General features: G+C 36.1%; 1 protein-coding gene across 1 annotated transcript in view; it reads left to right on the top strand.

Moving 5' to 3' along the window:
* LOC137407394 (rho guanine nucleotide exchange factor 17-like) overlaps nucleotides 1-25,644 on the top strand; it is a 173,146-nt gene that overhangs the window by 41,671 nt on the left and 105,831 nt on the right. The window contains exons 6-7 of the mRNA XM_068094039.1: nucleotides 2,923-3,067; nucleotides 4,779-4,927. Of these exons, the coding sequence (XP_067950140.1) occupies nucleotides 2,923-3,067; nucleotides 4,779-4,927 (294 nt within the window). The remainder of the gene's footprint in view (nucleotides 1-2,922; nucleotides 3,068-4,778; nucleotides 4,928-25,644) is intronic.

Below are 25,644 nucleotides of genomic sequence, written 5' to 3'. Positions count from 1 at the left end.
ATTTTTACAAATATACTTCACGCATTCAATAAAACCATATCTATTGTTCTTACGCGTCTGTTTTATTGTTATTGAAAATGCTGTCACTTTTAGCAGTGATATCTTATAATTTGCCGTAAAAATTCATTTAATTTTTTAGTCTCGCCTCGGAGGAGTACATATCATTGTCTGATAATCATGAAAGGCCTGTTGGTTCCCTGGGATAATCAAAAAGTGCTGCAAAAATTATTTGCGAAGTATTGGGTCACATGATCAGATTACGACTTGCCAATTAGACCAGGCCGAAACAAAACGGTAAAGTAGCGAGCATCTATATTTGATACGGGTCTTCAGTAAAACCTGAAGTGTTTGTCACAAACTAGTGCTACGATAAGCTTTATTTATATTGAGCTTTTTATTGGCCTTTCAATTCACGTGAGAACATCCGTGACAAGACAATAAATAAATTTCATGGCTACGTCAGAGAAATAGATTCCAGTCAACGGCGGCTTTTCGTTTTTGAGCTTTTAAGAGCATGTGATCACTTTTCCACACATTTGGCACTTATAACCCAACAGAGTAAGACATGGTGAATCTTTTGATACCAAATAACGGTAATGTGAATTTTGTTGAAAGTCAACCTTTAAGAAAACTAAAGTTTAAGGTAGCGAAACTACCATTCTTTGTACCATAGACATCTGAGCTATGGAGTAGGTCTCATCTTCAATGCCTAGGACTTATTTTATACACGACTAGTCGCCTATCCGCAGCGCAATGCACCAGAGCGAACCTATATTAACTTGAGGTGTCCCAGTTTAATCTACGCTGCTGCAATAACACTAGCTAATCTGCTTGCGTGCCTTATCTTCCTGGTAGGCCTTTGAGTAAATTCCTCGGGTTACCCTAATTGGAGCTTAGAAAATATTTTGGCGTAGAAGAGCTTATCCTTACAACATGCTTGTAACATGTCAACACATTAACTCTCTGCTTCGGTAAAGGTTTTAGTCAGGCATCCTAAAAATTCAAAAACAAATATCTTGAATCTTCTAAACCATTTGATCTTTGCGGTTTATATTTTAAAAAACTACCATTAATTTATCAGAATAATGAAATATGACTCATTTAGTTTTGGCTCAGAGAAAGTTGTTATAGCGGAAATACTTCGACACATTTCATCACGCTACATCAACTCACTCAAATCTGTTGAGGAGAAGAGATGAGAATCTGTTGAGGAAAAAAAGGCTGCTGCTGAAAGCGTTTCATTGTTGTGTTGAGGAAAAAAGGCTGCTGCTGAAAGCGTTTCATTGTTGTGTTGAGGAAAAAAGGCTGCTGCTGAAAGCTTTTCATTGTTGATAAACAAGAATCACCAATTATATTGCTAGAGAAATACTTGACACAGTGAACTCAGAGAGATACTTGACACAGTGAACTCAGAGAGATACTTGACACAGTGAACTCAGAGAGATACTTGACACAGTGAACTCAGAGAGATACTTGACACAGTGAACTCAGAGGGAGATACTTGACACAATGAACTCAGAGAGATACTTGCCACAGTGAACCCGGAAAGATACTCGACACAGTGAACTCGGAGAGATACTCGACATAATGAACTTGGAGAGATACTCGACACAGTGAACTCAGAGAGATACTCGACACAGTGAACTCAGAGAGATACATAGTGCCAATAAATGGTTGGAACTACTATCCTGTTATTACTATTTTCTGCTCAATGTTTCTGGCTCCTTCATTGCGAGGAAATTATACACCAGTTTAACCGAGCAGCAGATGCTCTGCTCATCGCGACATTCATATTTCAAATCAAGAGTTTTATGAGTTCTAGTAAATGTATGTGTGTGTAATGTAATACATGTATTTGTATGCACTGTAATACATGTATGTTATGTAAAACATATATGTGTATGTTATGTAATACACATATGTGTATGTTATGTAATACATATATGTGTATGTTGTGTAATACATATATGTGTATGTTATGTAATACATTTATGTGTTTGTTATGTAATACGTATAGGCGTATGTAATGAACACTTATGGTTTAATTGTAAGACAGACAAATAAACTGTTGTTATTCTTGGCTGGCAAACTTGAGTCTCACTACTGGAATCATTCGCTAGTATTGGCTTCTTTACTAATACGATAGATTTGATGTAATAACTACTGTTTGATAGTAATTATCGCATGGACTAAAATATGGAAGCTGTAGAGCCTGGAGTTAGCTCTGGTAAACTGAGTCTCTTCTGGTAACTTTAGGAATTATATTCTTATTGTAAAATTTCTAGGCTGTATCTCGCTTCTTGAGCTTTCATTCTTAGCTTTTTTCTCTAAGAAACTACAATTTATTCATGTCTGTCTTGCATGCATCTTCAGTATTATATTAAGACTATATTTATATACATATATTATATATTATGGCCGATCATTTAAGACTTGCATGGAGCTCTCATAAAATTGTGTATTGGTCATAGTGTTTACCGCAGTTGTACCACAAACATCAATCATATGCCAATGGTCTTCGGCTAAAGCACCTTCAAACACTTTTTGAACCAAGAGAAGTAGAATGAAACTTCTCAAATACTATCCTTCTCAAATGGATTGTCAATTCATAATTGGAACAACAAGAAAGCATGTAGACTTATCCTGCATATTATTTACATATACTATTTAATATCTGCTTACTAAGACTGATCTAGCAGGAAGAGCTTGAACATCATCCCATGCTGTACATGCGGCTATATAAGTTTTAAATGCCAATAGGCCTTTTTGTTTTATTGCAGCTCCGGCTTACCTTCAATTTTCCTAGCGTCGATAGTATTTGTATATTAATGACTGTCATTGTTAGACGAGTTGCTAGAACGGTGTATGCACAGCTTGCAGATTTAGAGCCGAGTGCAGTGCAAACACGTACATCTCTTGTAGGAGAAACGAGCCAAGGATGTCTCAAAAGAAAGCCTTTTTAATAGCGATGTTGAGGAAGCAGATAATTCGCATCTACTAGCTGATTTTGTAAAGTCCTGTAAACCTAAACAAATAGAGAGAAACCGCAGCGAGCCATTTCCAAAAGGTGAGGCCAATATTATGATTATTGCCTCAAGTCTTCAATTCTGTTTTTATAAAAATTCTATTTCCGCATGAGTGAAGGCATTATCAACTCAAAGTTTGTTCATTCATGGTATAATGCATATTTGTTTGAGGAAAATACCAATCACCAAAATTGCACCAATCATGTTATTAGCCTAATAGTCTGTCGTTTCTTCTGCTACAATTACAGATTGAATTTGGCACTCGCAGCTCTTGTTGTTAGTGTTCTGTTTTGCTCTATACAAAATAATCTATGGCTTCCAACTACATGAAGCTCGTGCCGCAGTTTCTTAGCTTATGTATAAATCTTATTGTATTTTACTTGCTATCATGAAAAACAAATATATCACCTTGGCGAGTGATTAATGAGATAACTGTGCAGTCAAGTGTAGACAACTGCTAAGATATAAATATGCTTCATATGTTTGATAATCATGTACCTCACTGTTCAGATTCTTTTCAGACCAATTATCACCTATTTTGAACCCAACAGCATTTTGCTTGCTGTAGAACTGAGCCCATTTGATGCTCAGTCAACCAATTGTAACAATTGTTACAGTATTAAAAAGGATTCTGGTAAATAGTAACTCGCTTTGTTACTTTATTAGCTTATAAAATTACAATAGGAATTGTCGTAAAAAATTCCTTAGAGGTGTTTGCAAATACATTGCGGTTCATTTGCAACATTTTGGTCTACCGAACTATCATTTGTCTTCAATAAAATAACTCATAACAAAATTCTCTCACCTAAAAATCCAATGGTTTTATAAGGGGCTCAATCTTCATGCCACTTGCCTTTCAGTAAGTCTCTCGAGTTGAACATTGCCTTACTTAATAAAGTGGACGTACCTAAATCTGTCAACAGTCTTCCAAATGACTTGATGGACAAATCTGTTTTACATGTAAAATCATGTGTAATATCCAAAAAGTTAAATAATTTTACAAAACATAAGATAAACTGGGTGTTTATTATGCATAAGAATAGTTACATCTGGTTTGTGCGAATAGACTCACAAAGATCTGTTTCATTATGTGTATGGATAAATAGAAAGATCGTTCAGATCTTGAATAACCCCATTTTACAGGTACTTTTACTTTTGTCAAAATATTAAGACATTTCATGTTAAAACTCTAAGAAGAGGTTGAAAGTATTATTATCATTGGTTATACATTGAGGCTAAAACATTAATGACGAATAGCAGCTATTGACCTATTTCTTAACATTTCATTTTTGGCGATGAGTCAGTGGAGCAGATGTAAACTTCTCATAAGTTACTAACTGAATACCCAGTGTTGCACGGGTAATAAACACCGCTATTAAACAGTGACGGGTAATTCAGTTGCCATTGGCTAATTTGAATATATAGCAATATACGTATGTTGGTATATTGCTTAAATTACTATAATAACAACCATGAAGACGGCTCTAGTGACATTACATGTCATACAACGTCGCAATGCGTATTTTAACCGATGTAATGTATATGTGCATGATTACACGACTGTATGTATCACAAGTAGCTCGTGTGGCTTAATGGTTTGGCTCGCCTGCCTCCATTGTTTCCAAATCTGGACTCGTCGAGTTCAGTTCCAGTGCAAGATGCATTCTTAGTTGCTGAAACTTTAACGCTATCACTGGACAAATGACAGAAAAACGACAAACACAGGTTTATATATATGTTATTTTGTAACAGCCTATGAGAAGACTCAGGACCATCCGAGTCTTGCATCAAGTACCAGTGCTCCAACGATAAGTTGCAGTGTCGAGTCCTTCCCTTCAGTAAGTGAGACCTCATCTCTCTTATCATCCAATCCTGGAGAGCTGACAGCAATCAGCAAAGCGGTAAGTAGGACTCCTGAAAGTCTCCTTTCAGCCTCCTTTCTAACCAGAGTTTTTTGCTATTGCTAACATTACTATTACAGGAAACAAATCCAAACATTCTTTTCCTAATCCGTGGGAATAGTCTTTAAATTGTATGAACCTTACAGTTTTTGCAGAAGTTATTCCTTGTTATTAATATTACCATAAAACCTCTATTTGAACGCCATGGCGTTTTATTTTTCAACCCTTCCACATAGTGGCAGTCAAATGGAGGTGGTGGTCAAATAGAGGCTGGCGTTGTATTTTTCCAATAGCTTGTCAGAATTTAGGGAAGATAAATTTAACCTTTTTACAGGCGAAGCAAATGTCGCCTATATTTTGCACTTTCCTTCGAGCGGAGGGACACTAACCCTTTTGAATGCAATAAATCTGCTAGCTTGTCAAGGATTTCTAATTAAACATGTATTAGGAAGCCATGAAATATTTCTACCAGTTGATATCTATTGCTTACAATTAACCTGCTATGATATTGTAGCCTGTGGCCCTGCTTTGCAGTTGGTTGGTCCTTTCAATTTTTTTAACTCATTCCTCAAATCTTCTGCACTGCTAAACTAGTCGATATTAGCATTCAAACAATGTTTTGATCAGAGAAAAACCTACTTGTAGATAAACTTCTAGCAGCATCGCTAAAAGTAGGCTAAAACAACTTTTTGCCCAAAACTAGTCATTCATATACCATCGTAAATGGAAAGCATTTTTCATATACGTTGAAATATCAAGACCGCATTAAATAAAGAGGTACTATTAGCCTGATACAGTTATTAATTATTTCTGTCGCTTTCAAAGTTTTAATGAAAAAACGAAAAACCTTCCAAGTTGAAAAACGAACCAACTACCAAATTTTCATGAAGATAACAGAAATCTGTAATATAACATCGAAATTGACAAAACACAAATTACTGGCTGGTAACGATAAAAATTCATTAAATCTTAAATGTATTACAAATTTTCTAATAATTGGTAGTAGATCTATGTTAGAACTGTTTGAGCCATTTTAACAGACCACACTTAGCACTACATAGATCAATGCACTGTTCTAATCGCACCTATGCTCCTTCATTCATCATACTCTATTCAATAGTATACATTCAAGTTGCGACATGCGAGTGCCCCAACATGCAAAGAAATTGAGATACAAGCACAATTCGACGTTGTTACTGCCTTGAGACACGAGAAACCTTTGAGATACGATTTGAGTCGGTTCTCGACGGATATTAAATGGCTAAGTATGCGAGAAGGCACTTTCGAGAACAGCATTGATCAATCTCTCTCAAAGCATTAGTTTGAAGAAGTTTTAATAAAGTTCGCTAAAGGTTAAAGGTTCAAGGTTATAGGGAAAGCGAGGGAAAGCGAGGGAAAAGGTGTAAGAAAAGGTGTTAAGCCGCTGCGTCTGTCATGAAGGCAAGACCTCTAATAATACAGGACTGTACATAGCAATGTTGTAAATGAAACTTCCCTATACTGCTGCACAAGAACCAAACCGCTAGAGTACAAGGCAAAGATGTAATGTATATATATTTGATATTCTACAAGAATATAAACAATTCAAAGTGTGCACATACAATGAATCGCATGCAAGAGACCACCAGGCATCTCAGCTTTCCTTTGCTCATATGGGCTCCTTATATATGCTCCTGGCTGGTTAAAGATGTGGTTGCGTCAAATTTGAGTAGATTTTAAAAGAACGTATTCTTCTTTGTCTATCAGTTGATAAGATGTTTGTTGTTTTAGGCGATCTCATTGTCAAGATATTTGAAGATTAAAATCGAAAAAATTTGATTGCGATTCAGCTATGTGAACAACATAGCTGAACAAAACATGGCTATGGCATATTATTCGTATCTTACGCAATGCTCAAATATTGAACGATAAAGTAAATATGATAAAGAGTGTCAGCCATGAGTCTATAGGCTCCTATAGGCCTCTTGTCTCCACATGTTTAACCAAGTATACAATGACCGTAGCTAGATAACCTATTGTTGTACATTTACCTTTCACCTACAGTTGGTTTAGGGAATGACCGTTGTTCAGGATTTTTCAATTATTGCTTGCTTGTTAGATCAATAACTCTGTTGAAGACTGAAATTTATTAGTGTACCCCTTCTTGTATGACTGTATCGTTCCTGATGAAACTTTTTAATCCAGGCCTTGCCTTAGGGACTAAGACATGGCCACCATTGACTCACCAACTTTTCCTTTAAAATATATAAGCATTTGTTCTGAGGCATTAGACCTCTGCTGGTGCTACCAGCTAGGAAACTGTGGCATGGCTTGGGCTACCGTAACTATTAAAGGTTAATTGACAACATTTTAAAATTGCATCTGTTTATATCAGTATACTAATGATATTTCGTTTTCAGTGATGATTTTGATATTAGGAAAAACAGTTTTGGAGACAAAAACACTTGTAATGCAAGCTCCCAGCTGTGACAAAACCAAGTTTTTTGTCAGCAAAACATAGATGTATTAATTACCATGTCTATGCCAATGAGTAGCCAATGCATGAACGAGACACAAAGGTATTTCTATTTGCTTCTGTTATAAGACACGTTTTCCATCTAGTCGCCACGCCGTGTCGTTTTGGTTACCTGACATGGTAGGTGAGTATAGAGCAAAATCGAAGCTGATTCTACAGATATAAAAAGTTTGTGTCGTATTGATATCTCTCTTATTACTTCTCAAGCGATGCTTTTTGAATTAAACCAATTGCTTTGTGCATATTATATGGTATATATGGTAGGCGCTAACAAGGAATTCTTCCCTTACTCAAATTAAAAATTGAAAACTGTTGTTCAAAAAAATTAGCTTTGTTCAAAAGCCATCTGTTTACAAAGTGTCAATGTTGTTCTAGTTTTATGAAAAAAGGGTTTGAACAGACAATTATTAAATAATCTATAATAAATAAATATATATATATATAATATAATAACTAAATAATAATTACGTGCATCACAGCTGTTTTCAGTCATGTTACAACGATCGCGAATCTTTGTCCATTTTCTCAACTTAAAAATGTTGCTAAAACCCAACATTTGGTATTTGTAATTTTGGTTGTTACTGGTAATGCAATAATCTTTTATGCTGTCAGTTGGCCTTCTAGTAGCCTGAGTGAATGCTATGCTGCTATTCTTGCCATATATATGTATACCGTAAAACCTCTAATCGAATGCCACCTCTATTTGAACGCCACTTCTATTTGACGGCCATTCTGGGAAAAGGGTTGAAAAATAGAGTGCCACTCTCTAATTGAACGTCACCTCTATTTGACCGCTACTCTGACATTATTTCATCTTTACGAGCCCATAATATCAATCGATCAGTAGGAAAGTGTCCACAAAAACGTATTAATAATTAATCGTTTACAGCAATAACAATTAATTCTCTCGTTCAATTCCAAAGCTTTTCGTTATTTTTGTTAAAACTTTGAAAGCATTACCATGACAATCATTAATCAGTCTAAGGCTAATAGTAGTTCTTTGTTTAGAGCTATTTTGATACTCAAAAATACACGCATATATAAACAACAGTTTGCATTTACAGTGGTAGATGAACGACTAGTTTTAGGGTCATGCAAGGCTGCGTTTCGCGAGCAAAACTTTTACGTATTGCATTTGTGCTAAATGCAATACGTAAATTTAAAAAATGTGTCTTAAATGTAAAAATATTGCTCTGCCAAAAAATTGTTTGGATGCTAATATCGACTGGTTCAGCAGCGCAGAAGAAAAGTTGACGTCAAAAGACATTATGAAAAGTATCGGACAACCATAAGAAGCTTGTTCCATCGAAATCGACAATCAGAATGCAGCTTTCCAAGCAAATATTTATGTTTTAAAGATTGACTTGCAACAAAATTCACATTAAAGTTATTTGGTATCAAAAGATTCACCATGTCTTACTCTGCTGTGTTGTAGGTGCAAAATATGTGGGAATGTGATTACAAGCTCTTAAAAGCTCCAAAACGAAGTCTCCGTAGATTGGAATCAGTTTATTTCTCTGACGTTGTCATTACATTTGGTTATTGTTTTGTCACATGATGTTCTCATGTGAATTGAAAGGCTAATGAAAGGCTCAATATAAAACTTCTCGTAGCACTAGTTTATGACAAACACTTCGGGTTTTACCGAAGACCCCGTATCAAATATAGATGTTTGCTACTTTACAGTTTTGTTTCGACTTGGTCTAATCGTCTAGTCGTAATCTGATCATGCGACCCAATACTTTGCAAATAATTTCTGCAGCACTTTTCGATTATCACAGGTGACCAACAGGCTCGTCATGATTATCAGACAATGATATGTATTCCTTCGAGCTAAGGTTAAAAGATTAAACAAATTTTTATGGTAAGTTATAAGAAACCAGTGTTGAAAGTGACAGCATTACACTGATGATAAGTGCAAACAGAAGCCAGCTTGTACAACTGCGTCCCATTTGAGCCGTTTTGGAAAGAAATTCTAATCTACGGCGGTTTTGTGATGGCGGCGATTAACTGTTTGTTTTTAAGCTTTTAGTGGCTGGTAATCATATTTCCACGTATTTTGCACCTACAACACAGCAGATTGAGACATGGTGAATCTTTTGGTACCAAATAACTGTAATGTTGCAAGTTGCAAGTCAATCTTCAAGTCAATTTTTGTTTCTTCATGTAATATATGTATATACTAGCTGTACTACCTGGCGTTGCTCGAGAAACGAAATTTTTTAAATATTTTTGGACATAGTCATTTCCACACCACCCAGGAGGTAGACAAATAGCGCATTACCCATTTTTTAAGGTGGCGGGTTCTCCAGTAGGCATATAAACCACCGAAAATGTATACATTTTTTATGGTAGCTTTATGAATCTTCATATGCAGCACATAGATGCTACCTAGATGTTGTCTCAGTGATTAGAAATCACTTTTTGCATATTTGACTTTATCTAACATGCTTCTGAGTCAACCTTGCTCATAGTGTTCTATTGTTGTATTAATATTTTCCCTTTTATATTACCTTTTCCCTTCACAATTAGGACTTTGTTTTTCTATCTGTTATAATAAAAAAGTGTTCGCAAACAGATAAGTGATAAAATTAGAGTTAAAATATGTTAAGAGTTAAAAAAACATTAAAAATTTTTTAAAATATTCATACAAACAAAGAGAACTTTTTTAAATAGAAATGATTGAAAAAGTTATTTAAATTCAAAGAACTAACGTAAAAACCATGAATGACATAAAAGTTTTTTAATATTTGTGGACATGTCATTTCTATACCACCCAAGAGGTAGACAAATGGCGCATTACCCATTTTTGTAAAGTGGCGGGTTCCTCAGTAGGCATATAGACCACCGAACATGTATACAATGTTTAATATCTCATGAATTTTATTGTTGAAGTTTATTACATAACAATGGAAATATAAATTCTCCAAAACATTTCATGAACAAGGCAGTTTGCGCCAATCCAAACAATTTACAGAAAAAATAAATATTTAGCAAGCAATTGTTAAATGTAGTCTGTTCTACCACAATGATTGCAAAAAATATGAATTGATAGAAATATGATATACAAAATGAAAAACCAAAATATCATGAATAATAACAATGAAAAGTTACTGTTGCTGAGAAAGATATCCTTGAAAATTTGCTGAGCATACTGCTAGTGTATCACTGAAGCGCTTAAGGGTAAACAATGTTCTTTGTCTGACCGAATGGCGAGAAAATGTATAGACCATTTTTACTGCCTACTCGGGATAGCGCATCATACAACTGTCCATGAGAAAACCAAGGTGTAAGGAGGTGAATGCCGACAGTGTTTAGTGTTTGACCTTGGGATTTGTTGATAGTCAAAGCAAATGACAGTCTAACAGAAAACTGAATACGTTTAAATTGAAACGGCACATTTGTCGGATTTAGTGGTATTCTAGGGATAAAAACTCTTTCACCCATTGCAGCTCCGGTAAGCACAGTAGCACAAATAAGATTTGGGGATAGATTTTCGATGATCAATCTTGTTCCATTACAAAGTCTAGGTAAATCCAAATTTTGAAGAAGCATAACTGGGGTACCAACGCATAGTTGAAGATTACGAGGAGGCATACTGGCAGGCTGTAAAGAGTTCAAGAATTCTGTAGGATAATTGACAGAGTCATTCTCTTTAACAACACAGTCTATGCTGAGGAATGAAGTCGTAGTCCCAGGAATTTTTTTCAAGAAGTAGTTGATTGATGTGGTCAACAGTGTCATTTTTAGGTGCCAGAATTACCCTTTCTTCCAGCCATTGGTGCCGAAGATAGTTTTCGTGAATATTGGGGTACACTTTTTGTAGTAAATTGTCTTCTGTGTCTACAATAAATCCGCAATTATCAGGTAGAGAGATTTGCCCATTGTTAACTGGTAGCTTTCCCTCACCGATATTTAAAAGTTGTGCAAAAAACTCCCCCAAAACCTCATCCTTTCCCAGATGCACTCTCATATTTGCCGTTAGTTTACAAATTTCTACACAGTGCCATATATAAGAATCCTTTAAGCAAGCTTTGAGTTCATCAGTTGGAGTTCTTCTAGGTTTGACCGGTAGAATTCGACGAAAATCGCCAGCAAGAAGTACACATACACCACCCATAAGCTTGTCACTGTTATAAAGGTTTTTAAGCGTGCGATCCAGAGCTTCCAATGTTGCTTCATGTGTCATTGTGCATTCATCCCAAACAATTAATTTTGTGGTCTGTAACAATTGAGCCAATCCAGTACCTTTAGGGATGTTGCAAACAGGAGTCTCCAGGCGTCCTAAATCTAATGGTAGTTTAAACATGAAATGAGGCGTTCGTCCACCTTCCAGCAATGTAGCGGCTATACCTGAAGATGCGACTGCCATTGCGACTTGTCGGTTAGATCTGATTTTAGCAAGCAAAAGATTGAGCAAGAAAGTTTTACCAGTTCCACCGGGAGCGTCCAAGAAAAAGATCGCTTCACGCTCATCATCCATAGCTTTTAAATTTCATAAACTAAATTCTGATCAAATGTAAAGTTCGGTGCTGCTAACAAATCTATCTAACTTTGCCATGTCATAGCTGGTTTCACGTAGCAATTCTGTCTGTGGAAGCTGGTCTAAATCTCTGCATGGCGATGTGAATCCGAGTTGCTTACCAGAAATGTTAATGACTTTGTCTTCTAACAAAATCAAAGTTTTGTTTAAAATTTTGGCTGTGAAATCTAAAGAGATCTGCGGTTGAAGTTGATTCAATTGTCTGCGTACATCATCACTCATGCTTTCTCCATGATCTAGCCATAATGATTTAAGATCAGAAGGATTGCAGCTAATAAGAATAACAGCAAACAGATTACGCAACCGAGAAGGTGAATCTGAAACTGAAGCTTCCTAAAGAGTGTTGTGCCACTGTCTATCATCTTCTAGTAATCCTCGTTTCAGACATGCTTTCTCAAAGGTTGAGCAAACGATTCCATTGACAGTTCGAAGCTGTTGAAACGAAGTAGGTCCTGTAACTTTGTGTAGTAAAATGCACAAGTGAAAACATTCTACGTTTGTTGGATGAACGGTATATACTCTTCCCAGCGCATCTGATGCACGTATGTGAGGGCAGTTTTCAACCACTTTTCCTTGTTTTCTAGATTGCCACTTTTTCTGTGCTGTCTATGTGTAGCAAGTAGGCATTTGATGATATAGTAGAGTTTGAGCAAACTCATCGTTTTGGCATGCTTTAAAAAATTCTGTTAAAGTAGTCCTTGGTGGTTCCTGTGCACGTTGTTCGATGTTCTTCTCATTGAAGTATACTCGCTTTCCATTTTCCAGATGTACACTAAGGTGTGTTACTGCAGGATGTCTCTGATGAACTGGCAAACCTAAAATCCTCCAAACAGCCTCATTGCTGGAACTATATCGACCAGTTTGAAAAGTAGTAACTTCATCCCTATTATTTTCTATAACAAAAGCTGCTTGATCACTACCTTTGTGAATGTATTTGCAAATGTATTTTATAGATTTAACCGAATGACAATATTCCACATTGAGATGGGTGTTGAAAGTCTTCGATAGAAGAGGGCTGTATGGCACAATCCATCTGTTGTCGATTTCTATTTCTGTACCATCGCGTTGAATTATAACAAAATGTCCTCCCATTCCTGACATTTGTCTTCTATACTGTGGATACCCATCATCAGCAGTCAGAGTGTCATGAATTAGTGCTCGCGGGTATTGTTTGGTGCATTTTCCGTCTTTCATTCAAGGCGATTGAGGTTGCCACATGGTCCATGTATCATTTGCTTGGTAACGATGCTGTACAGAGTTGGGTCCTCCTCGTTATCTGGAATTTCCGCAGATATTATTGAGTTGACCTGAAATGAGCGTACTTTTTCTACCAGCCATAGAAGAAGATGACAATGAGGCAGACCCCGTTTTTGCCATTCAATTTAAAAAAGGAAACATTGAGCATCGCCAAAATTTTTTTCCTTGGTTAGCAAGTTGAGCAGTAGTTTCACTTTTAGCCCAAACACTCCAGCTACAATGTCATGTCTGTCATGAGCTGCTTGTCCATCTAGGAGAGCTTCTTTGATATCCGTCCATTTTGGATTGCATGTTAATGTTATAAATATATCTGGCCTTCCATGTTGTCTGACATAGGTCATAGCATCTTGGACATACTCATGCATGTATCTAGGGCTTCCAGTAAAGGAAAAAGGAAGAATGACTAATTGGCCAATGTTCTGCGCATCATCGTTTAGCATAGCGTCTCTTAGGTGAATGTAACTGTCAGCTCTGAGTCTTCTTTGGTTATGTCTAATATTAGCCAATCTTTCACTTTCAATTTTTGCGTACATGTCGTCAGAAATTGATGGAGCAGGTGTCTGCATCTGAGTAAGTGGTTTGATCTTGTGTTTCGTATCATTATCCTAAAAGCATAAAAATCCATGGCAGATACTGTCTTCCTTTGTGCTTCACTACCTGTGTTTGGGTCCACCTGCCTAATTGTAAGATGATATCCATCTTGTCCTTGCCAGTATATGATTTGGTACTGTAGGCATCGTAAGATATATGCGTTTCAGAAACTCTTGTAAGTCCTGATTGTCGCTTTTGCAACACGATATCTCTCTTATCAAAGTTCTGTCCTACAATAACAATCGCTGGTTCATCTAATTTGGGTGCATTATATTTTCGTTCATGTTCTCCAGCTGGCCGCCTATCTGCACGAATTACAATTTTCAAACTGTCATCTGTTAGACTTTCCATGGATGTTTTTAATTCCTGAATGTAGTTGTAGCAGTGAAAAAAGTCTTGCAAATCATGGACGATGCTATGCCTGACACCTGAGACATTTTCACATCTTTGATTTACTTCGTCATCAGAATTGCCTATGAGGAAAATTTGCAAAAACTTGTTGTTTTCGTTCTCAGCTGGCAAAAGCGATCCATGCAAATGATAAGTCTGTCCTTGCACTTTTAAAGTGGACATAAAACCTTGCTCCCGAATTTCTCTTGAAGCTCCAAAAGATGTCATCTGAAAACAATCGTTATATTCGTGAATGTTAGATAGAAAGTGGCGATAATATGCATTATCTCCAATCATTAAACTTTGCAATGGTTCAGGGGGTGCAGTAATGACTGGTATTTTGACATTTCCATTAGCGCAACACATGCGTGGAGCTTCGTCTTTTCACTTGAGTGCTTGACAATGGTGACAAATTTTATTCATATTTCTTATCAAACAAAAAGAATCACTCTCATAATTAAAGGAGCAGTCATACAAAAATGCTGCATTAAACTTTTCTCTCCAAGATGTGCATCTTCTTGCAGCAATCCTCTCTCGATCACACGATTGTCTTTGAGCCCGTTGTTCGTCAGTCTCTAAAGATCTTACAGTTTTCATCCGCCACCGATTACACGCTTGTATTTGTGCATGTTGTTCGTCAGTTTCAAAGATCTTACAGTTGCAATTCTCTCTCGATTATACGCTTGTCTTTGTGCATGTTTTTCGTCAGTCTCTAAAGATCTTACAGTTTCAATCCGCCCTCGATTACACGCTTGTCTTTGTGCATGATGTTCGTCAGTTTCAAATGTTACACGATAAATCTTACAGATAATCTAACAGATAATCTTACAGTAATCTTACGAATGTTTGTTGTAAAAGTAATCCCGAATTACTATTATTAATAATAAAGATTAGAAACTGAATAAGAAATAATAACGGTGTATGAAAATGAATAATGTTAAAACTTCAAACACGATGCTCAAATTACGTTTCAAAAAATGCAAGGTAAAAAAATAACAATAATGAAACAAGCTTTAAAAACTAATATTATAAACTTCAAAAGTTATAAGAAGTTTAAGAATGTAATAGGAGAATGTAAACCTAGATATATATTTCTCAAAGTTTGTAAATGATAAATCTTACAGATAATCTAACAGATAATCTTACAAATGTTTGTTGTAAAATGTAAAATTAATTACGAATTACTAATTGGTTAGGTTTAGAAGGAAAGATGTTTAAAAAAGGCAAGGTGAAATAATAACAATAATGAAACAAACTTTAAAAACTAATATTATAAACTTCAAAAGTTATAAGAAGTTTAAGCATGTAAATCTAGATATATATTTCTCAAAATATGTAAATGATAAATCTTATAGATAATCTAACAGATAATCTTACAAAGTATTTCTCAAAATTTACAAATATTTATCAGAATATGTAAATACGTAAGTACGTTACACGATAAATCATACAGATAATCAAATAGATAATCTTACAAACGTGTGTTGTAAAATGTAAAATTAATTACGAATTACTAATTGGGTAGGTTTAGAAGGAAAGATGTGTAAGTTAGTACACAAAGCGAGCGCTGATAAGGAACTTTTGTGATTTTGAAAAAAATCTGTTGAAAAAAAGGAAATTGCGCTTGGTAATATACTATATCGTTATTAAAATAAAGGTTTAATTACAAACTGGAAAAAATTCATCCAAACAAAGATATTTTAATTTGACCTAAAGGAAATAGCGTAAAATATTTTTTACACAAACAATGATTTAGTTCGTATTTAATGATTGTGGAGCGCAAGGTACCAAATGAGAAGTCAAAAACATAATGTAGCTGTGAAAAAGTCTCCTGAGCAGCTGAAATAAATTAGCAAGTAAATCTAGTTGTAAAATAAATAGCAGGTATGTAACGTACGAAATGTCGAAGAAACGTATATACCCAGTTTGGTAACGTATATAATCTGTACAAAAATCATCAAATTTATAGCTCAAAATAATTTACCAAAAAGACTTTCGAAAAAGACGAAGAAGCATCGCGTGGCATAAACTTAGGTCTCAGAATATTTCGGTACAAATATAGCATCGTAATTCGTGGACGCAAGGCTAAAATAAATAGCACGCGTGTATCCGTTAAATTCGTCGTGCAGTTTTAATGGTAATGTTTAAATAGCTTTTATTTAGCAAGGCTAATTTATAGTTTGAGTGCGCATGGGGTATCTGTTATATGAGAACGTATATAAAAACCCAAGTTTTACTAAGGCGTTATAGCTCAGTGGTAAAGCATCCGGAAACAGTATACTGAAATGCCTCATAGATCGTCGATGAGAAGACCGTTTAGAGTTCCAATCCATCAGATGGCAAAAACTCAAGATTTTAAGATCTATGTCCGGATTTCCGACACACGTACACACGAACACACGGACTCTGAGAAATATATATACAGTGTAGATATACATGTATATAGTATATAATATATATATTTTAACACAACTTACAGTGGATCAACTCTCATAACTCCTTGTATTTTATATAAAGAGCTAGTTTTGGTTGCAAACTGTAGCAAATATATCAATGCGTGCAATGAGTTTTTATGAAACATTGTTAAATATAGATATAAAATAAAAATATGTCTTCAAATTTAGAATGAGATAAAAATTGAAAGTGCCAATAAATTGCAAAAAACACCCAGGCTATAATGCCATCGCGGGTCAAATGCAAGCATTTGATATCAATTGGTGGAAATATTTTTCGGTTTCTCGCTGCTTATTTATTAAGAGATCTTTGACAAGTTAGAGGTATGTTAGTAGATTCATTGCATCCAAAAGGTTTAATATCGCTCCGCCGGAAAAAGAGATCAAAATTCAGGTGACCATTGATTCGCCCGTAATAGAGCTAAATTTATCTTCCTAAAATTATGACGAGTCATTTGAAAAATATACCGCCAGTCTCTATTTGAACGCTACCTCCAATTGACCGCCACTATAGAGGAAGGGTTGAAAAATAGAGCGCCTGTGGCATTAAATTAGAGGTTTTATGGCACCTTAAAGTATCTAGTTTGTAAAAACAAGTATAGTCTAAATATATAGAAAAGTGAAGTACATATATATTTAATTAGCTTAGTTAGATGGCCTTGTGAAGACGCAAAGAAAAATAGAAGTCTAAATTATGTGTAAACACAGAAGTATTCACTGAACACCCAGAGGACTAGTGAGAGAATATATGGTTGTAATACTTTGTGTGAATGGAAATGCACATGAGTTAATGGTTCTAATCTCTGTCGCACGGCTTTATCACCGTTTCGTTAGCCGGTCTTAATTTCGATTAAAAAAGGCTTGTCAGGTTTTAATGGGGATTTTAGCCAAATTAATCTGTCTAGTTATGTATTATCCGATCAGATGGGTAAGTTTTAGAATATTGTCGATAATTTTGCAAAATTTGTAAGCTGCGGATATTCTATAAATTGCAAGGAAGGTCAAACAGCTCCTGTAACATAAATAACGAAGGTCAAACTGCTCCTGTAACATAAATAACGAAGGTCAAACAGCTCCTGTAACATAAATAACGAAGGTCAAACAGCTCCTGTAACATAAATAACGAAGGTCAAACAGCTCCTGTAACATAAATAATGAAGGTCAAACAGCTCCTGTGACATAAATTGGTTGCAGAAAGTTCTGCTCATGCAAAGTATAACAAACATTTTGCTTCTCTGAATCGTATAAGTTACTTGTTCAAGCTTATGTTGTGGTCTAACATATTTATAAATCATATAAAACTATATTTCACCAGCATACAAACTGTATAGTACACAATGATACAGCTGAAACGAGACCAAGGAATGCATGGCCGGGCCAGACTCAAAGTCAGCAATGAGGGCCAAGGTCGGGTCGGGTCAGGGACTCAGCACACGCGATTTTTTTTATTCATTTAAGGTTAAGAGATGGTTCTATTGCAGCCTAATGTTGTCACGTCAATAACCTAAGATAAAAGAACCCATTATCACACCAATCATTATATTTTGTGGCTTGGTTTATAGATGCAATCTACAATTTATGACTTGGTCTTTCCCTTTCGTGACTGGCTTCTTCATGAACTCTCAGACCGCCTACACGTTGATTATGTCTTGCCGAAAACGTTGTGAAACATAGAGTCAAAAGACTATTGTTGCAGATGTAAAAAGATAGTCGCGACTCATCTTGTTTTATTTCGCCTGGTCCTTCCACGCTAAGACTAAGCGCGACTATATTTCAATCGTACATAAAAAGCGATATACAATCGCTCTCATTTGGCCATAAACCTACTTGTGTCTTTGTATAGGAAGACCCGAGGGTCAGGTGGCCCGACCTGGGCACCTCTGATCCGGTGGGTCAAGACCGGACGAGCTACCCATGCCAGCTATACACAATGATATGCTTGAAAAATGTGTTTCACTCTTACATATATAATAAATCCCTAAATTCTTACTGAAAATCATTATGAACCGATTATTAATTGTTTGAACCCTGCACTTCAGTTGCAGCTGCTATACCATGCTACACCATGCTATACCATGCTACACCATGCCATGCTATATATGTCAGAGTAGCCTGACTACAACCCAAATTTGTCAGGCTACTCTGACATCCAGACTAATGAGGTTCGTTTTAACAAGGATCGGCTGTAATATCTTTCCAAGTTAGAATTTTCAAAGTTACGATTAAATGCAAATAAAATTACTTTATAAAATTAAAACTGTCTAATGTTAATTCTATTACTCCAGCCTTTGTTTTCAAAGATTCATGAAATATGTTTTTCGATTTTTTTCTCCAGCTGAAGCCTGTGTTTACCCATAATCTTTGAGTTATCCATTACATCGCTTTTAACGATAAGTTATCAACTCCTTGAGTACTTTTTTGATTCTAGTGACTAAGGCCTTTCTGTCGTGATGTTTGAACATATTTTCCTACACTAAAACTTATTTTCTGCTATTGCGAAAGGTAGACGCTTGAAATGCAAAATTCATGTGCGTGTACATAAATTTGTTTATATATATATATATATATATAGCATTTTCCTCCTATGTATATACGAGTTATCTTCTCGGTTACACTTAGCACTAAATCACATGATTAATACACCGAGCCCATTTCTAGCATTTCGGTACATTCAGTAGCCTACAGCTTTTCATTATAGTCCAACCGCGTCTGATGGGTGCATCGAACGAAACAATTTTGTAGCGCAATTACTAAAAGTTTACTTCTTAATATTTAAAAAAACTATAGGCTATATATATATTAATGAGAATCTTCCTCTGATGCGCACTTTTTATTGATGTTGGAGCTGATGCTCCCAACATCGAGTCAGGCGTATTTGCTCTTTGATTTTATCATCAGCTATGAGATATGGCGGGTAAGAAGAAAGAGTTTGATGAATTATATCTTAGCTATTGGAGTTGTGAGCTTTTTTGCATGGTGAAGGGCAGAGGGGCTCGTTGACGAGTCAATTTGTATAATGATAAACTGACAAGCTTTAGCTATAGAGATTGCTACATACGCACCCAGATACGAGTAATGACTGTCGACAGTTAACGGCCATTTCTAGTATGACTACAGCCATGCAGGTCAATGTTTCTGTTGCATTCTGGGCTTGGAAGTTCAAGAATGCTTCAATTTAATATAATATATATATATAAATATTGTATATTCTACTATATATTGTAGAATTCCACTGTCATACAGCCCACGACCAAAGTGATAATGGAAAAAAGAAAGGGTACTGTTGATTGTTGAAAAAGTAGTTCTCAGCAGGAATTGACAGTATAGTGTAAATGAGACTTGTTTGAAATAAAAATTGAAATATAAATGTTCTAGAAATAGCTTGAAAAGCTTGGTTTAATATAATAATGAATCACACTTAATCACACAAAAAATCACACCTCATCTACTACTATCTCAAACCTGTTTTACATCGATAAAAAAATTAATTTAAGCGGTCGGCCTAACCTACTGTAATGTATTTTAACAACAGCAATAAGGAAATATGTTTATTATAACTCTGAAATGCAAAAGTAGATGGAAAATGGCAAGCTAATGTGTACTATACACAGTTTGAAAGTTGGTTGTGTTGAATGTAGAATGGTATTGATAGCGATCTTTAACAGAAAGCAAGTATGAGGGTTCACGTGTCTGGAAGATTTCTGCAAACTGCAGCAAAATAAAAGCTGTTATAAAAGTGTTATAAAGCTGTAGGCCTAATCTACTGTAATGTATGTAGTTCAACAACAATAAGGAAATGTGTTTATTATAACTCTAAAATGCAAAATTGGAAGTAACATGGCAAGCTACTGTGTACTATACACAGTTTGAAAGTTGGCTGCGTTGAATGTAGAATGGTTTTAATAGCGATCTTTAACAGAAAGCAAGTATGAGCATTCACGTGTCTGAAACTGCAGCAAAATAAAAAATGTTCTCATCATAAAGGGGCGTTGTAGTTACGCCCTAGCTTGTACATAAGCTGTAAAGAATTTTGGCTAACGTTTTAAATAATGAAACCTTCAGTGATTGGACAAAAAAACATAGGCTGATAAACTGTGTACCACAATTTCGTACCTGTAATTCGGTCTACGCCTCAAACGGTCTACGTTTATTACAGAAACCTTCGAAGAAATTCGATTACAAGTAAACAATGCCATAGACTGGTGAAATGAGCGCGGTTTTCCCGTGAAATGCGCACTGCTAAATAGTTCTACTATCTATCGCACGGCTTTATTGGCGTACCATAGGCCGGTCCTAACTTTTATTAAACCAAGCTTTTCGAGCGATTTGTGGCGATTTTTGGCCAAATTAATCTGTCTATTTGTGTATAGATGTAGCCGGGTGACGCACTCAAGGATTTTCGCCACGCACATACAAAACAACATGCTGTTTTTGTTTTGTATGTGCGTGGCGAATATCCTTGCGCGCGTGACCCGGCAAGCCCGTGCTATTAATCGTATAGCAGTATAAATCAAATTTGACCAAACCTTTAGAAAAGTCGTTGACAAAATTATTTTGCCGATGGTGGTAATAACAACGCTTATGAGTTACGAAAATATGAGGTTTACCTCTATGGCTTTGAATAAAGTGATTTTCTAAAGCGATAACAACTGTTTCGGTAGCCGTTGGGCAAAAAAACAGTTCGAATTAACAGTGTTGAGTTCGAGTTATCTATAGCAATTTATCATTACGTGGGAACGGACCAAAGAAACTGTTCGAATTAACCATGTTTTCGAGCTATCCGTGGCCGAGTTATCCATGTTTGACTGTATATACAAATTGTTTCCTCACCCCGGTTAACCCGTATGGGTGGTAATTTCTGCTCTAACTCGGGTCTCCTACCAGAGGTATGGGAGTTTAAGCACTTGCCTCAAGATCTTAGCTGTTCCCAATAGCGCACTTTCCTGCAACTCATCTGAGTTGATTGCTGTTGGTATTTGGGCAAGTCAAATTTTATGCACCGGTGTTATTGCGCCCAGTGCCCCAATGACTACTGGGATTACCGTTGTTCTTACATCCCAGCATTTTTCAATCTCTTCTCCAAGAGGGAGATATTTCTCTACTTTTTCTTTGCTGGCTATATTGTAGTCATTGGGTTCTGCTATATCTATTATAGTAGCTCTCTTGTTCTCCTTGTCCACCACCACTATATCTGGTTGGTTTGCTAGGACATGCTTGTCAGTCCGGATGTAGAAGTCCCAGGGGATCTTAGCGCGGCCATTTTCATTCACCTTACCAGGAGCTTCCCACCAGTGTTGTGGTTTATTAGGGCCATACTCGTCACATACACTTCTATACACACCTGCGACATGATTATGCCGCTCAGTGTATGCGTTTCCTGCTAGCTGCTTGCATCCACTGATGATGTGTTGGATGGTCTTAGGTGCATCTTTGCACAGTCTGCATCTAGGATCGTCTCTAATGTGATAGATTTTATAGTATATATGTATATATATACATGTATATATGTATATATATACATATATACTATAAACTACATGTAGTATATATATACATATATACTACACGTATATATACACTATATATGTATATATACATGTATATATATATATGTATACATACACAGGACAGATAGTGCAGTTGGTAAGGTATCAGGACAGTGATCATTAGATCTTAGGTTCAAACCCCAACAACTGCACCGTTCTGGTGGTCCTTAGACAAGACCCTTGCTTGTCTAACGTCTACAACCTCTATGATGAGTGCAATAACCAAAGCCATGCCGGCTCGAACGTCGCCTGGTCAAACAAGGTCCGCGCTGCCCTTGGCTGAACCAGGACAAGGCTGGTTCAGCTACAGTGTATTTCCAGTTCAAAGGTGAACTGCGGAGGCCAATGTCAGATCCTCCCCGATCCAGCACCTCAAAGTTCTGGAAGGACACCTGGAAGAAAGAGACTACTCATAATACCACTGCAAATTGGCTTAAAGAGGCTTAAAAAGAGCCACCAACTCACTGTGACTCAGCAAGGACTCACCATCAGTGAAGTGGACATCAAGTGCAGAGTGCAGCGTATGAAGAACTGGGCAGCGCATGGCCATGACATGATTCAAGCCTTCTGATTGAAGAAATTGACATCACTTCACACTAGAATGGCTAAGCTGATAGAATGCTTAATAGAAGAAGGTGACCATGCGGAATGGCTGACCAAAGGATAAACTGTACTTCTGATAAAAGATCCAAAGCATGGGCCGATTCCCAAGAACTATCGACCAATACCAGGCTTGGCCACCACCTGAAAACTGCTCTCAGGAATAGTTGCAGACAAACTGGAAGAGCACATAAGTCACTATATAACCAGTGCTCACAAAGGAATTGGGCGCAACACCCGAGAAGCCAAACATCAGTTACTGGTGGATCGGACGGCCTGTCAAGACAGTAGGAGAAGGCATACCAATCTTGCCGTGGATCGATTACAAAAAGGCCTATGACTCAATTCCCCATAGTTGCATTTTTGAGTGCCTCAGTATGTATAATGTTCACCCTGCTCTTGTGGCTTTTATCAAGATGTCAATGACCAAAATGGAAGACGGAACTGGAGGCTAATGACAAATAACTGGCGAGTGTAAAAATTAAGCGAGGCATCTAGCAAGGTGACTCCTTATCACTGCTGCTCTTCTGCATATGTCTAAACCCTCTAAGTAATATGCTGGAGAGGATTCAATAGTCAATATGGGTACCAGTTCAAGAGTGGCACCAAGATAAACCACCTCTTCTACATGGATGACATCAAACTGTATGCTAACAAAGAAAAGGACATTGATTCGCTAATACACCTTACTCAGGTATACAGCAAGGCCATCGAATTGTCCTTCAATATTGAGAAATGTGGATGGCTAATTCTTGAGAAAGGCCATTCTAAGCTCATAGATGGCCTAAGAATGACAAATGGTACCATCAAAGATATAGAAGAAGGAGAGGATTATGCAAAGCAACATCAACCACGAAGCCGAGGTATGTCACAAAGCCATTACCGAATACAAGAAACGCCCTTGGCAGGTCCCACGGAGCCAGCTTAATGTCAGGAATCGAGTCATGGCAATAAATACCTACGCACTACCAGTAATAAGATATCCATCCGACATAATAATGTGGACTGCGGAAGCCATCAAGGAAACAGATATAGCAACTTGTAAACTGCTGACCATGCATGGAGCACTCCACTCAAAATTTGATACTACTAAATGGTATCTTGATAGGAAAAATGGTGGCAGGGGACTCAAAAGTGTACAGCAAACAGTGAAAGAGGAAGAACAAAACATCAAAACCTGTGCAGCCTCCTTGGCCGCTTCAGATAAGTCGCTAGCTGAATTTCAATCGGTTGCTCTGACAATGGAGCTTCGCCCTGATGATGAGGAAATTGACTGGCATATGAACCCTCTTCATGGTAATTACCACTGACAGGTATCTAAGGTTGGTGATCTTCACCAGACATATATGTGGCTGAACAAAGGAAACCTAATGACCAATACAGATCCGCTACTCATGGCAGCCCAGGAGCAAGTGCTCCCAACAAAGCAACTCCAAACAAAAATCTATCACACTAGAGACGATACCAGATGCAGACTATGAGCATCATTATATATATATATATATACATATATATATATATGTATATATATATATATATGTATATATATATATATATACACACATCATATATATACAATGTATATATACATCATATATATACAATGTATATATACATCATATGTATACAATGTATATATACATCATATATATGCAATGTATATATATACATATATGATGTATACATACATATATGATGTATATATAGATATATTCATCGTATATATATATGAATATATATACAAATATGATGTATACATACATATATGATGTATATATAGATATATACATCGTATATATATATATATATATATATATGCATATATATACAAATATGATGTATATATACATATATACATCATATTTCCCACATAAGTACATATATGCTAGATGAATGATCGGCGTTGCCCGAGTAAAAAAAAAAGTCTTTGGACAAAATACTTATTATTAATTAACATATACATCATTTACCATTCTAACTTCTAAACTTCATATCATAGGAAAAGTGTTTTTTGGTACAGTTCAAATGACTTAGGCAAAAAAATTTTCTTAACGACTTGCGAAGATTCTCACCAGAGAAGATTCTCACCAGAGAAGGCTTTCAAACTTTTTTCAACAACTGTAACTTTTAAATTTCATATCATGAAAGGAGCATTTTGTTGAAATAAATTAGGAGGGAAATCAAACTGTAAAGGTGTTTAAATGTAAATGTGAAATCATTAGTAGGTAATGGCTAAATATGGTCTGTTTTGCTATGATTGCAATGAAAAATTGTTCGCTATACGAAAATAATACTTTAGTTCGTTTCAGTGTTGGCATCATAAAGCGAAAATATTGTATAGACAAATATAGTGGTATAGAAACCCATAGTAATTATCTAATGCAATAACTTCCTAGTAAAAATCATCAAAATCGTCATTATTGACTATAGTTACAAAACAATATGTTATCCTTAGTAACTATAGTTACCTGCAATAACTTTAGTGCATTATGTGATTTTGATCTGCAAGAAAATGCAACATTGCAATGTGCCATGTGCAGAGTTCTTACCTTCAATACAGACATGTAACATTAACACTGAATCTCTCTTATAAATGTGAATTTAGCTTACTAAAAACACAGTTTTTAGTAAGTTTTAAGGAAGTTTTAGGAAGTTTTAATAAGCATTTTAGTTTACTAAAATAAGTTTACTAAAATAGTTTACTAAAAGGAACTTTTATGTTGTATTGAATCTATGTTGAATTGAATATACCATGTACCTGAGGGACTGTATGTTGATTTGAATATACCATGTACCTGAGGGACTGTATGTTGAATTGAATA

This window comes from Watersipora subatra, chromosome 10 (genome assembly GCF_963576615.1).
Source record: "Watersipora subatra chromosome 10, tzWatSuba1.1, whole genome shotgun sequence".
Lineage (NCBI taxonomy): Eukaryota > Metazoa > Bryozoa > Gymnolaemata > Cheilostomatida > Watersiporidae > Watersipora > Watersipora subatra.
The sequence above is the reverse complement of the archived record's forward strand: the minus strand, read 5'-3'. Positions and strand labels throughout refer to the sequence as shown.